Source organism: Panthera uncia (genome assembly GCF_023721935.1).
Source record: "Panthera uncia isolate 11264 chromosome B3 unlocalized genomic scaffold, Puncia_PCG_1.0 HiC_scaffold_1, whole genome shotgun sequence".
NCBI classification, from domain to species: Eukaryota; Metazoa; Chordata; class Mammalia; order Carnivora; family Felidae; genus Panthera; species Panthera uncia.
The window spans coordinates 3,151,833-3,169,919 of record NW_026057582.1 but is presented as its reverse complement, the minus strand read 5'-3'; the positions used below and the strand labels follow the sequence as shown (position 1 = coordinate 3,169,919).

At 43.6% G+C, this 18,087-nt stretch overlaps 1 protein-coding gene across 1 annotated transcript in view; it reads left to right on the top strand.

Annotated features, from left to right (window-relative positions):
- Positions 1-18,087, top strand: part of DYNC1H1 (dynein cytoplasmic 1 heavy chain 1) — a 77,236-nt gene that overhangs the window by 9,826 nt on the left and 49,323 nt on the right. Inside the window, exons 3-11 of the mRNA XM_049612128.1 lie at positions 1,101-1,274; positions 1,512-1,767; positions 2,155-2,341; positions 3,708-3,979; positions 4,071-4,298; positions 12,033-13,109; positions 13,765-13,944; positions 15,394-15,543; positions 17,757-17,903. Of these exons, the coding sequence (XP_049468085.1) occupies positions 1,101-1,274; positions 1,512-1,767; positions 2,155-2,341; positions 3,708-3,979; positions 4,071-4,298; positions 12,033-13,109; positions 13,765-13,944; positions 15,394-15,543; positions 17,757-17,903 (2,671 nt within the window). The remainder of the gene's footprint in view (positions 1-1,100; positions 1,275-1,511; positions 1,768-2,154; positions 2,342-3,707; positions 3,980-4,070; positions 4,299-12,032; positions 13,110-13,764; positions 13,945-15,393; positions 15,544-17,756; positions 17,904-18,087) is intronic.

The window sequence follows — 18,087 nt, the reverse complement described above, 5'->3', positions numbered from 1 at the left end:
ATCCAGAATCTCACTCTGTGTCTTTCGTGACATTGACATTTTTGATAAGCACAGACTAGTGGTGATTAGATTTCGGTTTGTACATTGTTGGCAGGGATGCTACTAAGACGTCTTCCTTTTCAGTGTGTCACCGCAGGAAACTTCAGTGACTTTTTAGAATAATATAAAGTGTTATGTATAAAGTACTGGCCTGGGAACAGAAAACTCAAATGCTATTTTTTTGAACTATTAATGTAACTACCTTTGAGCACCTGTTATGTGTAAGATATGGCCGTGGGTATACAGAGAAAACTTGGTTCCCAAGAAGCTTGTGGTCTTTTGGGAGGAAGATTGGCTTGGCAGACACACAACTGAGTGTACTGCTTGGCGAAATCTTAGAAGTGCAGAATACCATGAAACAAGGAGATTGGAGAGAGTGATTCTGGTTAGGGGAGACCCCAGAGTGTTGTAATGCTGGAATTGGGTTTTGAGGGTTCCTTGGAATTTCAGCAGCTGAATGTAGATTTCTTAAGCAAAGCCACAGAGGTGCATAATGTTTAGAGAATGGGACATCTGTTCTCGGTTGTGTCTTGGGTGAGGAAGAGGGTACATAACGAGATAGAACTGGAAGAGTTGGTTTAGGCCAGGTTGTGCACGGCCCAGAATGCCCTCTTGTCACTTTAACCTGTGGGTGGCTTTTGTTTATTCAAGCCGACATGTGACTTAGTGCCATAAACGAATGGTACAAGTTAGCATAAGATCAGAGTTAATTATGTCGTGGCTTGTAACTTGCAGTTGCTACGGAGGTTCGTTTGCGTGAGGCCAAGATTATGAACTCAACCCTTACATATGGGACAGATTGACTTTGCCTGGTTTCATGGTCACATGCCAAAACCTTAATCTTGATTCGATCGATTGTTCTCACATAAGCGAGTAAAGAAAGATAAGCAATGTATTTCAGTGTCAGAAAAGCGACAATCTGATCTATTCTTACTGTGATTTTTAAATTACAACATTCAAATGAATTTTTAATTTGTGTGCGATACAGAAAGGGCGACAGTTACCAAAACTATTTAGGAGTGAGGCTCTTTGTTCTAATTTCTTCTTTTGCTTTCTTTTAGCTTGGCATTCATTAAACGCACTCCAGTAATTGATGCAGACAAACCAGTGTCTTCTCAGCTTCGGGTCCTCACACTCAGCGAAGACTCACCGTATGAAACCTTGCATTCTTTCATTAGCAATGCGGTGGCTCCTTTCTTTAAGTCCTATATCAGAGAGTCTGGCAAGGCAGACAGGTAAAAACCATTTTTCCTTTGTTGGTTTGAATGTCCTATTTCCCTGAGTGTTCTCAGGAGACCACGCGAGATAATGTAAAATTCGGGACTTGGGAAGGCAAGGCTAATATTCCAAAAGGACATAAATCTCTTGCTTTAATAAGATGCATGTTATTAATGTTTGACAGACTTAAAATAATAGGGTCTCTTTGGAGACCAACAGCACACTAAGTTTGGAGTCTTTGTTAACTTTTTTAGGGATGGTGATAAGATGGCTCCCTCCGTTGAAAAAAAGATTGCAGAACTTGAAATGGGACTCCTTCACTTGCAGCAGAATATTGAAATTCCAGAGATCAGCCTGCCAATTCATCCCATTATTACAAATGTTGCAAAACAGTGTTACGAACGTGGAGAAAAGCCAAAAGTTACAGACTTTGGAGATAAGGTCGAAGACCCAACTTTTCTCAATCAATTACAATCAGGAGTTAACCGCTGGATCCGAGAAATTCAGAAAGTAAGAGCACGGTGTTGAATGTATTATGTAAAGTACTTCACTCTTTTTTAATGTCTCTCAGAAACTGGCCTGCATTTTTGTCATTGAGGTAAAGTCTCTGATGATGTTAGCGGTGCTCCCCTTTGTCCTGGGAATGCCCAACCGAGGGCTAACGTTGGCCCAGGTAGAATGGTTAGGGTACAGTGTGGTTATTTAAATGTTCGCCCTGAGAGAGCATTGATTTCAGCTGTCTTATACCTTTGCTTTCAAGTTAAGCCACTTACAATTGACGGAAGAAAATCTACTTGAGATACAAAATTCAGTTGTAATGCAGGAGTTTAATTAATGATATTTTTCTACTTTTATTTAAAAACAGTGAATACTCTTGAACGTTATTTATCTTTAAAGGTGACCAAACTTGATAGAGACCCTGCCTCAGGAACAGCCTTGCAGGAAATCAGTTTTTGGTTGAACTTGGAACGTGCACTGTACCGCATACAGGAGAAACGAGAGAGCCCAGAAGTCCTACTTACTCTGGATATCTTGAAACATGGCAAGCGTTTCCATGCCACTGTCAGTTTTGACACTGACACAGGTAAACGCTGGAACTAATGATGTGATCAGTAAGAGATTGATCTGGCTTTTGTGAGACCATACTGATAATTCCAGTGAAAATCAATGAATGGACCATCTTCCCTGTTCCCTCTCTTGTATCTCGTCTCCTTTTCCCCCAGTTCTAGGTAATGACAGTAATTTTCCCACATACCTTCCTGCCCCTTCAGGAGTCGTGAGAACATGTGCCAATTTCTAGACCTGAGTGTAGAGAGCCTTGGGAGTTTCCCTCCTGCTTCTCAGTTACTTGGTTTCTTGAGTAAGCAGTACTTTTTTAGCATAAAGTCAAGTGTGCTTTTGACAATCCGGGCCGGGGGACGGTTGACATTAAGCGGAAGTTGTTTGGCCACAGGGCTGTGGAAGGAGAGCTGGTTGGTGCTTTCTCTTCCTCTTTTACCTGCCCCTTTTCCCTGTTCAGCCTTTCTCCCTGTTCTGAAAAGTGGCCAAGACGAATTTAGTTTTCTGAATGGACAGCAGTGTGAGTGACGTTGTCTTGGCACACTCTGGGCACTCAACCGTTTGCATGACCGGGCATGTTTGGGCATTTCTCTCCAGCTCTACCCACCAGGGAATGTTAGAGCAAGGAGCCAGGGCTGCGGTCTTTGTCGTGTTCTTTTCCTTCCCCTCCAAAAAAAGGCGTGCTGCCCACATTTGAAATGTTAGAGGAGGTTCTAGGTAGAAACCTTCTAGTTGCTTTGGTCACACTGCACATGTTACCTGAGCATTCAGTAATGCTGAAGGTTATGCCTTGAAATTTAGATATACCTCTGAAACTTTTACTTCTTCCCTTTTTTTTTTTTTTTTTTTTTTTTTTTTTTAAATCTTAATGTTAGAGGAGTCAGAAAGTAGACTAGGACCCAGGTGTTTCTGTGATTCTGTGTCCGTAACACACTCCCTTCACTTGAGCTGTGGGTGTAACATTTTCGTTTTAGTGTTCCCAAGGATGATAACACTGTAGTTCTTCTAATCTTAATGTTATTCATAGAACATTTCGATGGTATAGAAAGCAAGAAAAGAAATCACCCACGGCCTTTAACGTATGCATGAGTTGACTGATGTTCTTAAAAAAGCAACAGTGAGACCGTCCGTTCATTAACAGAGGATCATCCTGTTAATAACATGTTCCTTTTTTTCAAATATAAATGGTTTCGGTGTCACTGAATCTTCAGCAACATGAAAGTGTTCCGTCGTGAGGCTGTGTTTCAGTTTCCTTACCCAGTATTAAGCTGTAAGCAGTAGTCTCTTCGTTGTATCACTTTCTTTAAATTAAGATGTGGTTGACATAGAACATTACGTTATACCTGTGTTACCTTACATGCAAACCATTGACTGTTTCTTGGTCAATCCAGGTCTAAAGCAGGCTTTGGAGACTGTGAATGACTATAACCCCCTGATGAAGGATTTTCCTCTGAACGACTTACTGTCTGCCACTGAGCTGGACAAAATAAGGCAGGCTCTCGTTGCCATTTTCACCCATCTGAGAAAGATCCGAAACACAAAATACCCCATTCAGAGGGCACTGCGTTTGGTGGAAGCAATTTCAAGAGACTTGAGTTCTCAGTTACTCAAAGTATTGGGCACCAGAAAATTGATGCATGTTGCTTATGAGGAATTTGAAAAAGTAAGTTTTAATATATCAGAAAACCAGCCTCAGGCACCGAGATGAAAACACGGCTGTAATAATAAGCCTCCTTTCTAAAATTATATCCTAGGTTATGGTCGCATGCTTTGAAGTCTTTCAGACTTGGGATGATGAATACGAGAAGCTTCAGGTGTTACTGAGAGACATCGTCAAAAGGAAAAGGGAAGAAAATCTAAAGATGGTGTGGCGAATCAACCCTGCCCACAGGAAGCTTCAGGCTCGCCTTGACCAGATGAGGAAATTTCGACGCCAGCACGAACAGCTGAGAGCTGTCATTGTCAGGGTCCTGAGGCCACAGGTATGCGTCGCATTTTAAAACTGCATCCATGGGTGGTTTTTAGAACCCCTTCTTTCTTTTTCTTAGAATGCTAATGAACTACTGCTCCCTCTGATTCGCACCAGGTGCCTGCGTAGTTCCCTCTGCATCCTATCCCTGTCCTGTCGGTGATGTAGGGATTCTGTACCTTCAGTCTTACTACTCCTCCCGTTCTTCCCTCCCTGCAAAATGCGTGAATTCCAGAGCCAGACTTCCTGGGTTTTAAATCCTAATTCCACCGTTTAACGAGCTGTATGACTTGGACATGTTTTTTAAGCCTTTTCCCAGATTCCTCATTTGCAAAATGTAGATAATGATTGCATATGCCTGAGATTTACTTACCTATTTATTTTAATTTTTTACAATTTATTTTTTAAGTACTCTCTACACCCAGCGTGGGGTTCAAACATTGACAACCCTGAGATCAAGAGTTGCACGCTCTTCTGACTGAGCCAGCTGGGCCTTCCTATACCTGAGATTTATTAAAAGAATTAAATGACTCCTATTCTTTGGACGTGCTTTTTTTTTCTTCTCAATTCACCTTTCTTTTTTCTTCAACAATTTCTTTCCTTTAAAAAATCCAGTCCAGATGGGGTGCCTGGATGGCTCAGTCGGTAAAGCGTCTGACTTCCACTCCGGTCATGACTTCACGGTTCGTGAGTTCGAGCCCCGTGTCGGGCTCTGTGCTGATAGCCCAGAGCCTGGAACCTGCTTTGGATCCTGTGTCTCCCTCTCTCTCTCTGCCCCTCCCCTGCTCATGCTCTGTCTCTCTCTCTCAAAAATAAACATTAAAAACCAGTTTAAAAAAATCCAGTGCAGAAAGAGAGTGTGGACTGATCCACACTTGACACTTGAACACCATGGGGGTTAAGGGTGCCAACTCCCTGTGTATTCTCGAAAATCTACGTGTAGCTTTTGTCTTCCTAAAAAGTTAACTGTTGGGGCGCCTGGCTGGCTCAGTCAGCGGAGCATAGAACTCTTGATCTCGGGGTTGTTAATACGAGCCCCACAGTGGGTGCAGAGATTACTTAAAACTAAAGTCTTCAAAAACAACAACAAGAACAAAAAACTACTGATAGCTTACTGTTGATCAGAAGCCTTACTGATAACAAAAAGGGCTGATTAACATATTTTGTATATCATATATGTTATATACTGTTTTCTTACAGTAAAGTAAGCTAGAGGAAAAAAATGTTATTAAGAAAGCCATAACAGAAAGAAAATATACTGTGCTGGATTGAAAAAAACCGTGTGGGGGCACCTGGGTGGCTCAGTTGCTTGAGCTTCCAACTGTGGCTCAGGTCATGATCTCATGGTTTGTAAGTTTAAGCCCCACATTGGGCTCTGTGCCGATAGCTCAGAGCCTGGAGCCTGCTTCACATTCTGTGTCTCCCTCTCTCTCTCTCTCTCTCTCTCTCTCTCTCTCTTTCTCTGTCTCTGTACCTACCCCACTCATACTCTGTCTCTGTCTCTCTCTCTCTCAAAAATAAATATTAAAAAAGTTATTTAAAAAAAAAAAAAAACACGTGTAAATGAACCCGCAGTTCAAACCTGTGTTTTCAAGGGCCAACTATATGCAGACGGGATTGAGAAGTTAGCCAATACATGTCAAAGCCAATATATAGCCAATGTTATAGACTCTAGGTGGGCGCATCTGGGTGTTCAGTCTGTCATTCTTTCAGCCCTCTTGCAGTTGAAAACTTCTTGTAGTGAAACGTTGGGGAATCCAGTCTAGAAACCATGGCATCCAAGAAGCTTTATTCACTGCATTAGGAGTGCCTGCTATTTGGGGTACATTGTGGTTTGTTTTGTTTTGTTTTGTTTTTTAATGAACATCTTTTTTTTAACGGTTTTTAATTTATTTTTGAGAGTGGGGGAGGGGCAGAAAGGGGGACAGAGGATCCGAAGCGGGCTCTGCGCTGACAGCAGAGAGCCCAACGCAGGGCTTGAACTCACGAACCACAAGATCATGACCTGAGCCAAAAACGGACGCTCAACCGACCGAGCTACACAGATACCCCTGGGTACATTGTTAATAATGAATCCTCGGCATCTTTTTGCTTAGTGCTCACTTACTGATGTGTGTGCGGGTTTTAAGTGTTAGCCCCTTATTTTACATGTGAGAGATTTGGTTCTAGTACTGATTCCTTCCAGCCTCGGTCTGTTGTTGTTGTTTCTAAATTCGAGTTAGTTAACATAGAGTGTAATAACGATTTCAGGAATAGAATTTAGTGATCCATCACTTACATATAACACCCAGGGCTCATCCTAACAGGTGCCCTCCTTAATACCCATTGCCCATTTAGCCCATCCCCCCACCCACCTCCCCTCCAGCAACCCTCAGTTTGCTCTCTGTATTTAAGGGTCTCTTATGGTTTGCCTCCCTCTCTGTTTTTGTCTTATTTTTCCTTTCCTTCCCCTGTGTTCATCTGTTTTTGTTTCTGAAATTCCACATATGAGTGAAATCATATGATATTTAACTTTCCTCTGACTTATTTTGCTTAGGATAATACACGGTAGCTCCATCCACATTGCATATGGAGACAATTCATTATTTCTTATGTCTGAGTAGTACTGTTACGTATATATGTATATATATATATATATACACACACACATATATGTATATGTAAATATATATATATAAATATATATTCATATATACATATATATATATATATATATATATATACACACACCACATTCTTATTTATCAGTCGATGGACATTGGGCTCTTTCCATAATTTGGTTATTGTTGATAGTGCTGCTCTAAACATTGGGGTGCATGTGCCCCCTCAAATTAACATTTTTGTATCCTTTGCATAAATACCTAGTAGTGGAGTTGCTGGGTCATAAGGTAGTTCTGTTTTTAGTTTTTGAGGGACCTCCACACTGGTTTCCAGAGCGGCTGCACCAGTTTGCGTTCCCACCAGCAGCGCAAAAGTGTTCCCCTTTCTCTGCATCCTCGCCAACGTCTGTTGTTGCCTGAGTTGTTAATGTTAGCCATTCTGACAGGGGTGAGGTGGTATCTCAGTGTGGTTTTGATTTGTATTTCCCTGATGATGAGTAATGTTGAGCATCTTTTCATGTGTCTGTTAACCGTCTGGATGTCTTTGGAAAAGTGTCTATTCATGTCTTTTGCCCATTTCTTCATTGGATTGTTTATTTTTTGGGTGTTGAGTTTGATAAGTTCTTTACAGATTTTGGATACTAATCCTTTACCTCATATGTCATTTGCAGATATCTTCTCCCAATTTGTCAGTTGCCTTTAGTTTTGTTGCTTACTTTGCTGTGCAGAAGCTTTTTATGTTGATGAGGTCCTAGTAGTTCATTTTTGCCTTTGTTTCCCTTGCCTCCAGAGACATGTCTAGTAAGAAGTTGCTGCAGCTGAGGTCAAAACAGGCAGTTGTTGCCTGTTTCCTTCTCTAGGATTGTGATGGCTTCTTGTCTTACATTTAGGTCTTTCATCCATTTTGAGTTTATTTTCATGTATGGTATAAGAAAGTGGTCCAGGTTCATTCTTCTGCTTGTTACTGTCCAATTTTCCCAACACCATTTGCTGAAGAGACTGTCTTTTTTCCATTGGGTATTCTTTCCTGCTTTGTCAAAGATTGGCCATTTGTTTGTGGGTCCATTTCTGGGTTCTCTATTCTGTTCCATTGATCTGAGTGTCTGTTTTTGTGCCAGTACCATACTCTCTTGATGATTACAGCTTTATAATACAGCCTAAGGTATGGAACTGTGATGCCTCCAGCTTTGGTTTTCTTTTTCAGGATTGCTTTGGCTGTTCAAGGTCTTTCCTAATTCCATACAAATTTTAGTATTGTTGCAGCGCCTGGGTGGGCTCAGTTGGTTAAGTGTCTGACTGTGGCTCAGGTCACAATCTTGTGGTTTGTGAGTTCGAGCCCCACATCGGGCCCTGTGCTGACAGCTCAGAGCCTGGAGCCTGGTTCGGATTCTGTGTCTCCCACTCTCTCTTTGCCCCTCCCCTGCTCATGCTCTGTCTCTCTCCGTCTTTCAAAAATAAATAAATGTTAAAAAACATTTTTTTTTTGGATTGTTCTAGCTCTGTGAAGAATGCTGATGTTATTTTGATAGAGATTGCATTGAATGTGTAGATTGCTTTGGGTAGTGTTGACATTTTAATATTTGTTCTTCTGATCCATAAGCATGGAATGTTTTGCCATTTCTTTGTATCTTCTTCAATTTCTCTCATAAGCTTTGTATAGTTTTCAGTGTACAGATCTTTTACCTCTTTGGTTAGGTTTATTCCTGTATATTTTATGGTTTTCGGTGCAATCATAAATAGGATCAATTCCTTGAATTCTCTTTCTGCTTTCTGCTACTTCATTATTGGTGTATAGAAATGCAACTGATTTCTGTATGTTGATTTTATATTCTGTGACTTTGCTGAATTTATGTATCAGTTCCAGCAGTTTTTTGGTGGAATCTTTTGGATTTTGCACATAGAATGTCATGTTGTCTGCCAGTAGTGAAAGTCTGACTTCTTCCTTACCGATTTGGTTGCCTTTTATTTCTTTTTGTTGTGTGATTGCTAAGGCTAGGACTTCCAACACTGTGTTGAACAAAAGTGATGAGAGTGGATAGCCTGGGGTCTCTTAACCCTTTTTTCCCATGTACTTCTTAGCGTACATATTTTAAGAAGTCATTTACATTTTCTTTTTATTTGTAAGTCATGTGGTACATATCCTTTATATCAGTAAAATTAATGATAAACTTACATGTGCATGAATACGTTCTCAGAATGTTTTTTTTTTTTTTTTTTTTTTCCCAACGTTTTTTATTTATTTTTGGGACAGAGAGAGACAGAGCATGAACGGGGGAGGGGCAGAGAGAGAGGGAGACACAGAATCGGAAACAGGCTCCAGGCTCCGAGCCATCAGCCCAGAGCCTGACGCGGGGCTCGAACTCACGGACCGCGAGATCGTGACCTGGCTGAAGTCGGACGCTTAACCGACTGCGCCACCCAGGCGCCCCGTCAGAATGTTTTTATTGGAGTGTTTAGTAGTCTGTTCACATTTAATGTAGTCATTGATATGGTTGGATTCAGAGCTGCCATTTGCTATTTGTTTCCTGCTTATCTCACTTTTTGCTCCTCTATTTCTCTGCCCACTCCTCTTGTGTTATTTTTAGTATATTATTTTAATTCTTCTATAGACTCGTAGCTTTATTTCTTTGAATTTTCTTTCTTGGTGATACTATAGGGATTACAGTATACATCCTTATCATGGTATGTATACACTCTTACTTCCAGTAAACTATAGGAATCTCATACCGTTATAGCTCTGTTTCTTCCTTGTCACGTATATTACATCTTTATGTGCTATAAACCCAACAATACAGTGTTATAAGTTTTGTTTGATTTTTTATTTTTTTAATGTTTACTTATTTTTGAGAGAGAGAGAGAGAGAGAGAGAGAGAGAGAGAGAGAACATGAGTGGGGGAGGAGCAGAGAGAGAGGGAGACAGAATCTGAAGCAGGCTCCAGGCTCTGAGCTGTCAGCACAGAGCTCAAAGTGGGGCTAGAACTCTCAAGCTGTGAGATTATAACCTGAGCCAAAGTCGGATGCTCAACCGACTGAGCCACCCAGGTGCCCCATAAGTTTTGTTTTAAACAGTCACATTCATTTTAGAAAAATTAGAAGAAGAAAAGTAATACATATATCTGTTACATTTGTGCACATATTATCATTGGTCTAGTTCCCTTCATTCATTCGTGGACCTGAGTTACTGTCTGGTGTCTCTTCCCTCTAGTTTAAAGGAATTCTCTTAGTATTTCTTGTTCCATAGGTCTGCCGGCAACAAATCCCCTCATTTTTTGTCGATCAGGAAAAATATTTCATTTTCATACTTGAAGGATAGTGTCTCTGGATATAAAATTCTCGGTTGACAGCAAGTTGTAAATCTCCCCAGACTGTCCATTCTTAACAGTGCTCCCCGAGGGTCTCCATAATTTATTACGCCGGCCCTTCTCAGGCTCTCCCATTTTCCGAATCTCCCCTTGAAACATTGCTGTTCTGCTCCCACCGCAAAGTGCAGAGTGCAGGTTTTCGCTGCCTGAGCTGGGGATGGGAACACCTCCGGGCAAGAAGGCCAACAGCTGTTATTTATCTGATTTGGTAGCCCTTTGTCATGAGAAAACACATCTGTTTTCTGCCTTTGTTGGCTGCCTTTGGTTTTTCTCCATTGTCCTGAAAAAACTACTTTTAATAATTTTGTTCAGTTTTTGCCCTCATACTACCGTTACTAGGAATACTTAGAATGTTCTTAAATGCAGAAAATAAAATGTATGAGTTTACAAAGGAACAATTACCAATAAATTAGAAATTTATTAATTAAATTAATAAAATCTAGTAATCTGTGTGCTCCTCTATGAACACTTAAAATAGCAAGATCTAGTGAGGGGCCATATTAATACCATAATTTTGAAGTGATGAGCATGAGCAGGATTTCAAGATATAGGGGCACCTGGGTGGCTCAGTGGATTGGGCATCTGACCTCGGTGCAGGTCATGATCCCACAGCTCATGAGTTTGAGCCCCACGTTGGGCTCTGTGCTGACAGCTCAGAACCTGGAGCCTGCCTCGGATTCTGTGTCTCCCTTTTTTTCTGCCCCTCCCCTGCTCGTACTTTGTCTCTCTCTCTCTTTCAAAAATAAACGTTAAAAAAAAAAAGATAGGTACACACATAATGAGGAAGCACTTTATTGGTGACAAAGCCACAGAACCTCAAGGGACTATGTGTGACTGTTGTGTGTATTCATAATTATAGGAAATGCTAAATTTTAGTTAGGGGTTAGTGAAAATAATGATGATAATTTCCCCCAAATTCCCAGACCATCTAAATTTCATCCAAGACATCTGTGGACACAGATGAAGACCCCCACCTGGCTTTATAATTCTGTGGGAGTGTGGGCAGGAGATATGTGTGGAAGTCTGACACCTGACGTAAAGCTCACGCTCTGTTCTGCTCTCTAGGGGGGGCTTCAGGGAGTGGAATGGGGGATTCTTCTCTCTTACTGAGCGTTTATCTGTCTATCCCTCTGCTGAGGTATTTACCCATGAATTATAATTAAAGTTTTAAGAATCAAAAGGAAGGGGCACCTAGGTGACTCAGTCAGTTTAGCGTCCAACTTTTGATCTCAGCTCATGTCATGATCTCACAGTTTGTGAGATCAAGCCTCGCATCAGGCTCTGCGTGGACAGTGCGGAGCCTACTTGGGATTCTCTCTGTCCCTCTCTCTCTCTCTTTCTCTGCCTCTCCCCTGCTTACACGTGTGCGCTCTCTCTCTCTCTAAATAAATAAATAAACCTGGAAAATCATTAAAAAAAAAAAAAAAGAATCGAAAACAAAGACTATGTTGGACACCGAGTTTGCACATAGCTCTCCTCTGAATTCCTGAGCTTTTCAGTGCAGTTTTAATTGTAGACAAAACACTGAAGAGGCAAATACTCAAAGCCCAGGTTTTAACATGTTATTTTAGCTTCTCAGGCACCAAAACTACATTGTCAGTAGATCTTTATGGGCAGAGTTAGAATATACTCTGTGGTATTTTTCGTGGTCTTGTTGAGTTGTGGTTCTAAAACATTTGGCTAAAAGTTAAAAACTTACAGAGCGGACTGGCTGCACTCCGGGTGCACAGCCAAACGGCAGTCTTTGTGCCGTCAACCTTTCTGTCACGAATCCTTCTCTTTCAGGTCACGGCAGTCGCACAGCAGAACCAAGGAGAAGTCCCCGAGCCTCAGGACATGAAAGTGGCAGAGGTTCTCTTTGATGCCGCAGACGCGAATGCTATTGAGGAGGTCAACCTCGCGTACGAGAACGTCAAGGAAGTGGACGGGCTAGACGTCTCCAAGGAAGGCACGGAAGCTTGGGAGGCCGCCATGAAGAGATACGATGAGCGGATCGACAGGGTGGAGACCCGGATCACCGCTCGCCTTAGGGATCAGCTTGGCACAGCCAAGAACGCTAACGAGATGTTCAGGATTTTCTCCAGGTTCAACGCGCTGTTCGTCAGGCCTCACATCCGTGGGGCCATCCGCGAGTACCAGACCCAGCTAATCCAGCGCGTGAAAGACGACATTGAGTCTCTCCACGACAAGTTCAAGGTTCAGTACCCACAGAGTCAGGCGTGTAAGATGAGCCATGTGCGCGACCTGCCCCCGGTGTCGGGCTCCATCATCTGGGCGAAGCAGATCGACCGCCAGCTGAGCGCCTACATGAAGCGCGTGGAGGACGTGCTGGGCAAGGGCTGGGAGAACCACGTGGAGGGCCAGAAGCTGAAGCAGGATGGGGACAGCTTCCGCATGAAGCTCAACACTCAGGAGATCTTCGACGACTGGGCCCGGAAGGTGCAGCAGCGCAACCTGGGCGTCTCGGGGCGCATCTTCACCATCGAAAGCACCCGGGTCCGCGGCCGAACTGGAAACGTCCTTAAGCTGAAAGTTAACTTCCTTCCCGAGATCATCACGCTTTCAAAGGAAGTTCGAAATCTCAAGTGGCTTGGTTTCCGAGTCCCGCTGGCGATTGTGAACAAGGCCCATCAAGCAAACCAGCTCTACCCGTTTGCCATCTCGCTGATCGAGAGCGTCCGCACCTACGAGCGGACCTGTGAGAAGGTGGAGGAGCGCAACACCATTTCCCTTCTGGTGGCCGGCTTGAAGAAGGAGGTGCAGGCTCTGATCGCAGAGGGCATCGCGCTGGTGTGGGAATCCTACAAGCTCGACCCCTACGTGCAGCGCTTGGCGGAGACCGTCTTCAACTTCCAGGAAAAGGTGCGTTGATCTCCTGTTCCCTGGGAGTGAACCGAACGCGGAGACAGCTCACTCTGTTCACCTGGTAGCTCTCCCACAGGAGGCCTTCCCGACGGGTGTGGCATTGGGCCGTGTGAGCTGAAGGGGAGAGGAAGCCCTTTTACTTACTGTGCTGTTTGATGGTGCTCTGGGAAGGCCGTTAGGTAACTGAGTTTAGAAACCAGCGGAGAGATGAAGAACACGGGAGTCTGACGGAGCAAAATGAGAGCTTTACTACTGATACAGCTACGCGGAGAATGGGGCTCTGGCCGTCAGTCCCCCTAGACCTAGACTTGCTTCCCAGACCCTAGCATAGCCGGATGGTCGTAAGCCGTCTGGCCTACAGGCTGGCGCTTGCGACAGAGAAGGCACTGAGCGGAGCAGACTTCTCATTCAGAGGTCACCCTTCCTGTGAGCAGGAGGGAGTAAGGGGGAGACCTTGATAATTTCCATACGTTTTCCTTCCCTCTGTGGAAACACAGGAGTGGGAGTAAGTGTTCTTACACCAACAGATAGGATTAGCTATTCATGGAAAGAACTCCTTTACCGTGAATATTTGTTCATTGGGGAGAATGTACACAAGCATAAAGGAATAGAGTGAATGGCTGTTTTAAATAATAAATGTGCCTTCCTTTAGGTGGATGATCTGCTAATAATAGAAGAAAAAATCGACCTGGAAGTCCGTTCCCTGGAGACTTGCATGTATGATCACAGGACTTTCTCAGAGATCTTGAACAGAGTTCAGAAAGCCGTGGACGACTTAAACCTGCACTCCTATTCCAACTTGCCCATCTGGGTCAATAAGCTTGACATGGAGGTGAGGGATGGGAGTGTTATCGTGGTTTTCATTTTTCTACTAGCAATATAAGGGTGGACCCTATTTTGTAAGTTCATTAGTGACAGAAAAGTATTTTTCCATAGAAATTACCATCAGTGGTCCAGTTTCCCCTCCAGAAATCCCATTTAGGTAATGACAGAGCCGAGCTGTGTGGTTCTAGCAATACTCCTGTCCATTCCAAGTTGAGGTGGTGAGGTGGGGGATTCTCTTTATCTTCTGAATACCTGACAGCTTCCTGCCTGCCCTTCCCTGCTCACCTGATAAAGGTCGTCTTCCCTGGCCTTCCCCTCCAGGCATCCTTCTCTGACACTGCCCCTCTCGACCACCCAATTGAAATGCCTGGGGGTGCCTGGCTGGCTGAGTCAGTAGGGTATGCAACTCTTGATCTCTGGGTCATGAGTTCAAGCCCCACGTTAGGCCTAGAGCTTACTTTAAAAAAAAAAAAAAAAAAGGAAATGCCCAGTAACCACCGCTTATTCCTCTCGTAGAGGATTGGGGCTCACCCCTGTAGGGGTCTGCGGGGAGGTTAAAGTGCACATGTGTTTGAAACATACTTAACACCACATGTGGCTTTCTCATTGCTGGACATCAGAGAGCATCCGTGGGGAATCCCGGGAAGTGGGATATTTCATGACAGAGCTGCTCCATGGGCGGTGGTGGCTAGGCAGCTCTGAAGCACCTTAGTTACCCATTTTAAAGAGAAAGCCTGTGACCCACAAAGGTGCAGTGTATCCACACGTGGAACACTGGCGGGGAAAATTAACAAAACCCACTCTTCTGAATCTACTGGAAGTCTCGGGCTTTGTCACAGCTGCCCTTCCAGCATTCCCAGGATGGTTTTGTGGCCCAAGACAGACTCTGCGCAAAGATGTATAGGTGTCCTGTTCGTAGGAAAGTTACTTCTCTCGTTCTCGATCAAGTGAGACTTTTTTCTTCGCTTGTTAAAAGAAGACGGTCACCTGTATGTGGTGACTTTGCCATGTACATAAATATGAAATATCGTTATGTTCATCTGAAGTTGATAGAATGTTATATGTCAATCATATCTCAACTTCATAAAAGAGAAAATGGTTTATTCTCCACATCATAGATTGCTAGTTTTATCTCTGAGGCTACCAGGAAACTACTTTTGTTTTATAAATTTTCTAGTACGTTGAGGGAACGGCAAGACTGTGACTATATCTGCTGCATTTGTGTCCGTCTCCTTGTCCCTGACAGATCAGAGGGTTGGTGGTTAGGTTACCCCCAGATGGAGGTCAGGGTCTCTGAGTCTGGGAGAGGCACAGGATGGGGAAGGGGGGATCAGGCTGAGATGAAGGGTGTGGGAGCAACTGTGATCCTCGACCTGAAGCATCGGCTTTCTATCTGACATGCTTGCCGACCTGCCTTTTGGAAGGACACTGTTTTCTGACACTACTTTCTCTGTAGATTGAAAGAATACTGGGCGTTCGCCTACAAGCTGGCCTGAGAGCCTGGACCCAGGTGCTTCTCGGACAAGCTGAAGATAAAGCAGAAGTTGACATGGATACAGACGCACCACAAGTTAGTCACAAGCCTGGTGGGGAGCCAAAGATTAAAGTGAGTATTTCCCGGGGCGTCCGATTTGCTAGTAAATCGAACAGAAGATTCTCCCCCTTGAAAAGTACCAATGAGAAGGCCACTTCACAGTGGAGAAACCTGACAGATACCACCCCACCCTCTGTGTTCTTTGTCCCCACACCTCCCAGACTCGTTCTAATCATGAGAAAAGGTCAGACATCCCTTACAGAACACCTCACCAGTACCCTTCCAAAGTGTCGAGGTCATGAGACAAAGACAAGGAGGAACAGAGATGTCACAGGTTGGAAGGGGTTAAGGCATGTGACGAGTAACTATGTTGTGGGGTCCTGGGAGATCTGACTGAAGTCAGGATTTTAGTCAGTGTTGTATCAATGTTAATTTCTTGGTTTTGGTAATTGTGACGTGTTAGATGTTAACGTTACAGAGAGTTGGTCAAGAGTGCACGAAAACTCTTCATACTTTCTTTGCAACTCTCCTGGAAGTCTAAAATAATTTCAAAAACAGACATTTTTTTTAAATGGGAAATAAATTTTAGAAAAAAATCTACACTTGGGGGTGCCTGGGAGGCTCAGTCGGTTAAGCTTCTGACTTGGCTCAGGTCATGATCTCATGGTTTGTTGGGTTTGAGCCCTGCGTTGGGCTCTGTGCTGACATCTCAGAGCCTGGAGTCTGCTTGGGATTTTGTGTCTCCCTCTCTCTCTGCCCCTCCCCCCACTCGCGCGCGCTGTCTCTCTCTCTCTCTCTCTCTTTAAAAAATAAACATCAAAAAAAATTTTTTTAATGGAAATTGGAAAAAAACTACACTGGAAAAAAATCTCTACTTTCCAGGCATACATGCAAGAAACCATTTCAAGTACTGAGTGTAACCTAGTACAAGGAAAATTCAGACTCTGACGCTAAAATGCCACTGTTTTCACACAATCTTCTCAGAGTCATGGAGGAATGCACCAACACGGTGGCCTCCACACAGGACAGCAGTCTTGGTCCCCAAGCCCCCCATTTCCCATTTGAGTGAAGGAGTGGCCAGCTGGAGCCCAGCAAGCTGTCTAGAAAAGTGTGTTAATTCGAGCTGTGCTAGTAGGTCCTGTCTACTAATCTGGGCGTCAGTTACAAAAGTGTCTGCCTTACAGTAGTTCATTAAGCCATACATTTGTTTTAGGTAGTTTATGGCATTTGTGTTCAATTTACCAGTAAGACTACCTCACAAAACAGAGGTCTAAAAGAACTAAAGGTAAAAACTTTGATGTGGGAGAAACAATTGGCTGCTTTTTTCCTACCCAGACGTTACCTTCTCTCTTTTTTTTTTTTTCCTCTTAATGCTTGAAAAATGTTTTCGGTTTTGAATATTGCACATTTATTCCCAAAGCATACTTTTTAAAATACAGAGATGCAGACAAGCAAATGGGTCTGTGTAAGCCAGAGCAGTTACCCAGTGGAGGTGGAGGTGGAAATCTTGCTCAGCTTAAAGCAGGCACTGGCAGGTGGCACAGACTCACCTTGACTCCTAAACCTACGCCCGTGCCGCATGTCTGACAGCTAATGCCAGTCTCGTGTGGCTGCATCAGTGACACAGGGTTGTGAGGTCCTGAGGTCATTATGTCCAGAGATCACCACGCATATTAAAGCAGATGGTGCCATTGAGCACCCATTGTGTGTTCAGCACCTACGCACTGGGGATCCAGGAAGCGCCTAAGCAGTGCCTGCCCTCTGGCTTCTTATCCTCTGGGGAGGGCCATGCACTCCACACATGGGCTACAGCAGACCATGATGTCCATTAAAGTAACAGACCCGTGGTTCAGACTCAAGTAGGTTCATAATTCAGAGGGAGAAAAATATTATGCATCAAAACCACTTTTTTTACTTTGAGAAAGTACTTTTTTTCAAGAAAATTCATTTAAAATTATTCTAATGCTTTGTATGACAAAAATAACTAAGCTATAATTTGTATACTTTTTACCCAATTTTGAATTTAAACTTTCCAAGCACCCAATTGTACTTGAGGGAATTACTGAGTGACGATCACGTACGTGTATATCCGGTACCGTTTGATTGAGGGTGGCCCCTGGAGGCGTTCGGTAATTTATTAGTACATCAGTGCCATGCTTCGGTATTAGATTTTTAATCCAGAAATGATCACCCTTCTCGTGAATACTGATTCTGGCGGCACAAATGCACGAAAGCCTATTATTGAAATAGATATTTGAGTAAGAAACGAAATCTTCCCTTTACAGAATGTTGTTCATGAGCTAAGGATAACCAATCAGGTCATCTATTTGAACCCGCCCATCGAAGAGTGCAGGTACAAGCTGTACCAGGAAATGTTTGCCTGGAAGATGGTTGTGCTGTCTCTGCCCAGGATCCAGAGTCAGAGGTACCAGGTGAGCCTTCCGGGGATTCGCATCACATGGCCTCTGCCCAGGCCTCCCTAGGGCCCTGGGGCGCCGCCTCTCCTCCATATCCCTGGAAATGGTGCTCTCCATATGTCTTTCAAGACTCCCGACTTGGGACTCTGCATTCTAAGGGAAAGCTAGAGGAAGGCTTATGTGACTTGGCATTTTTCCC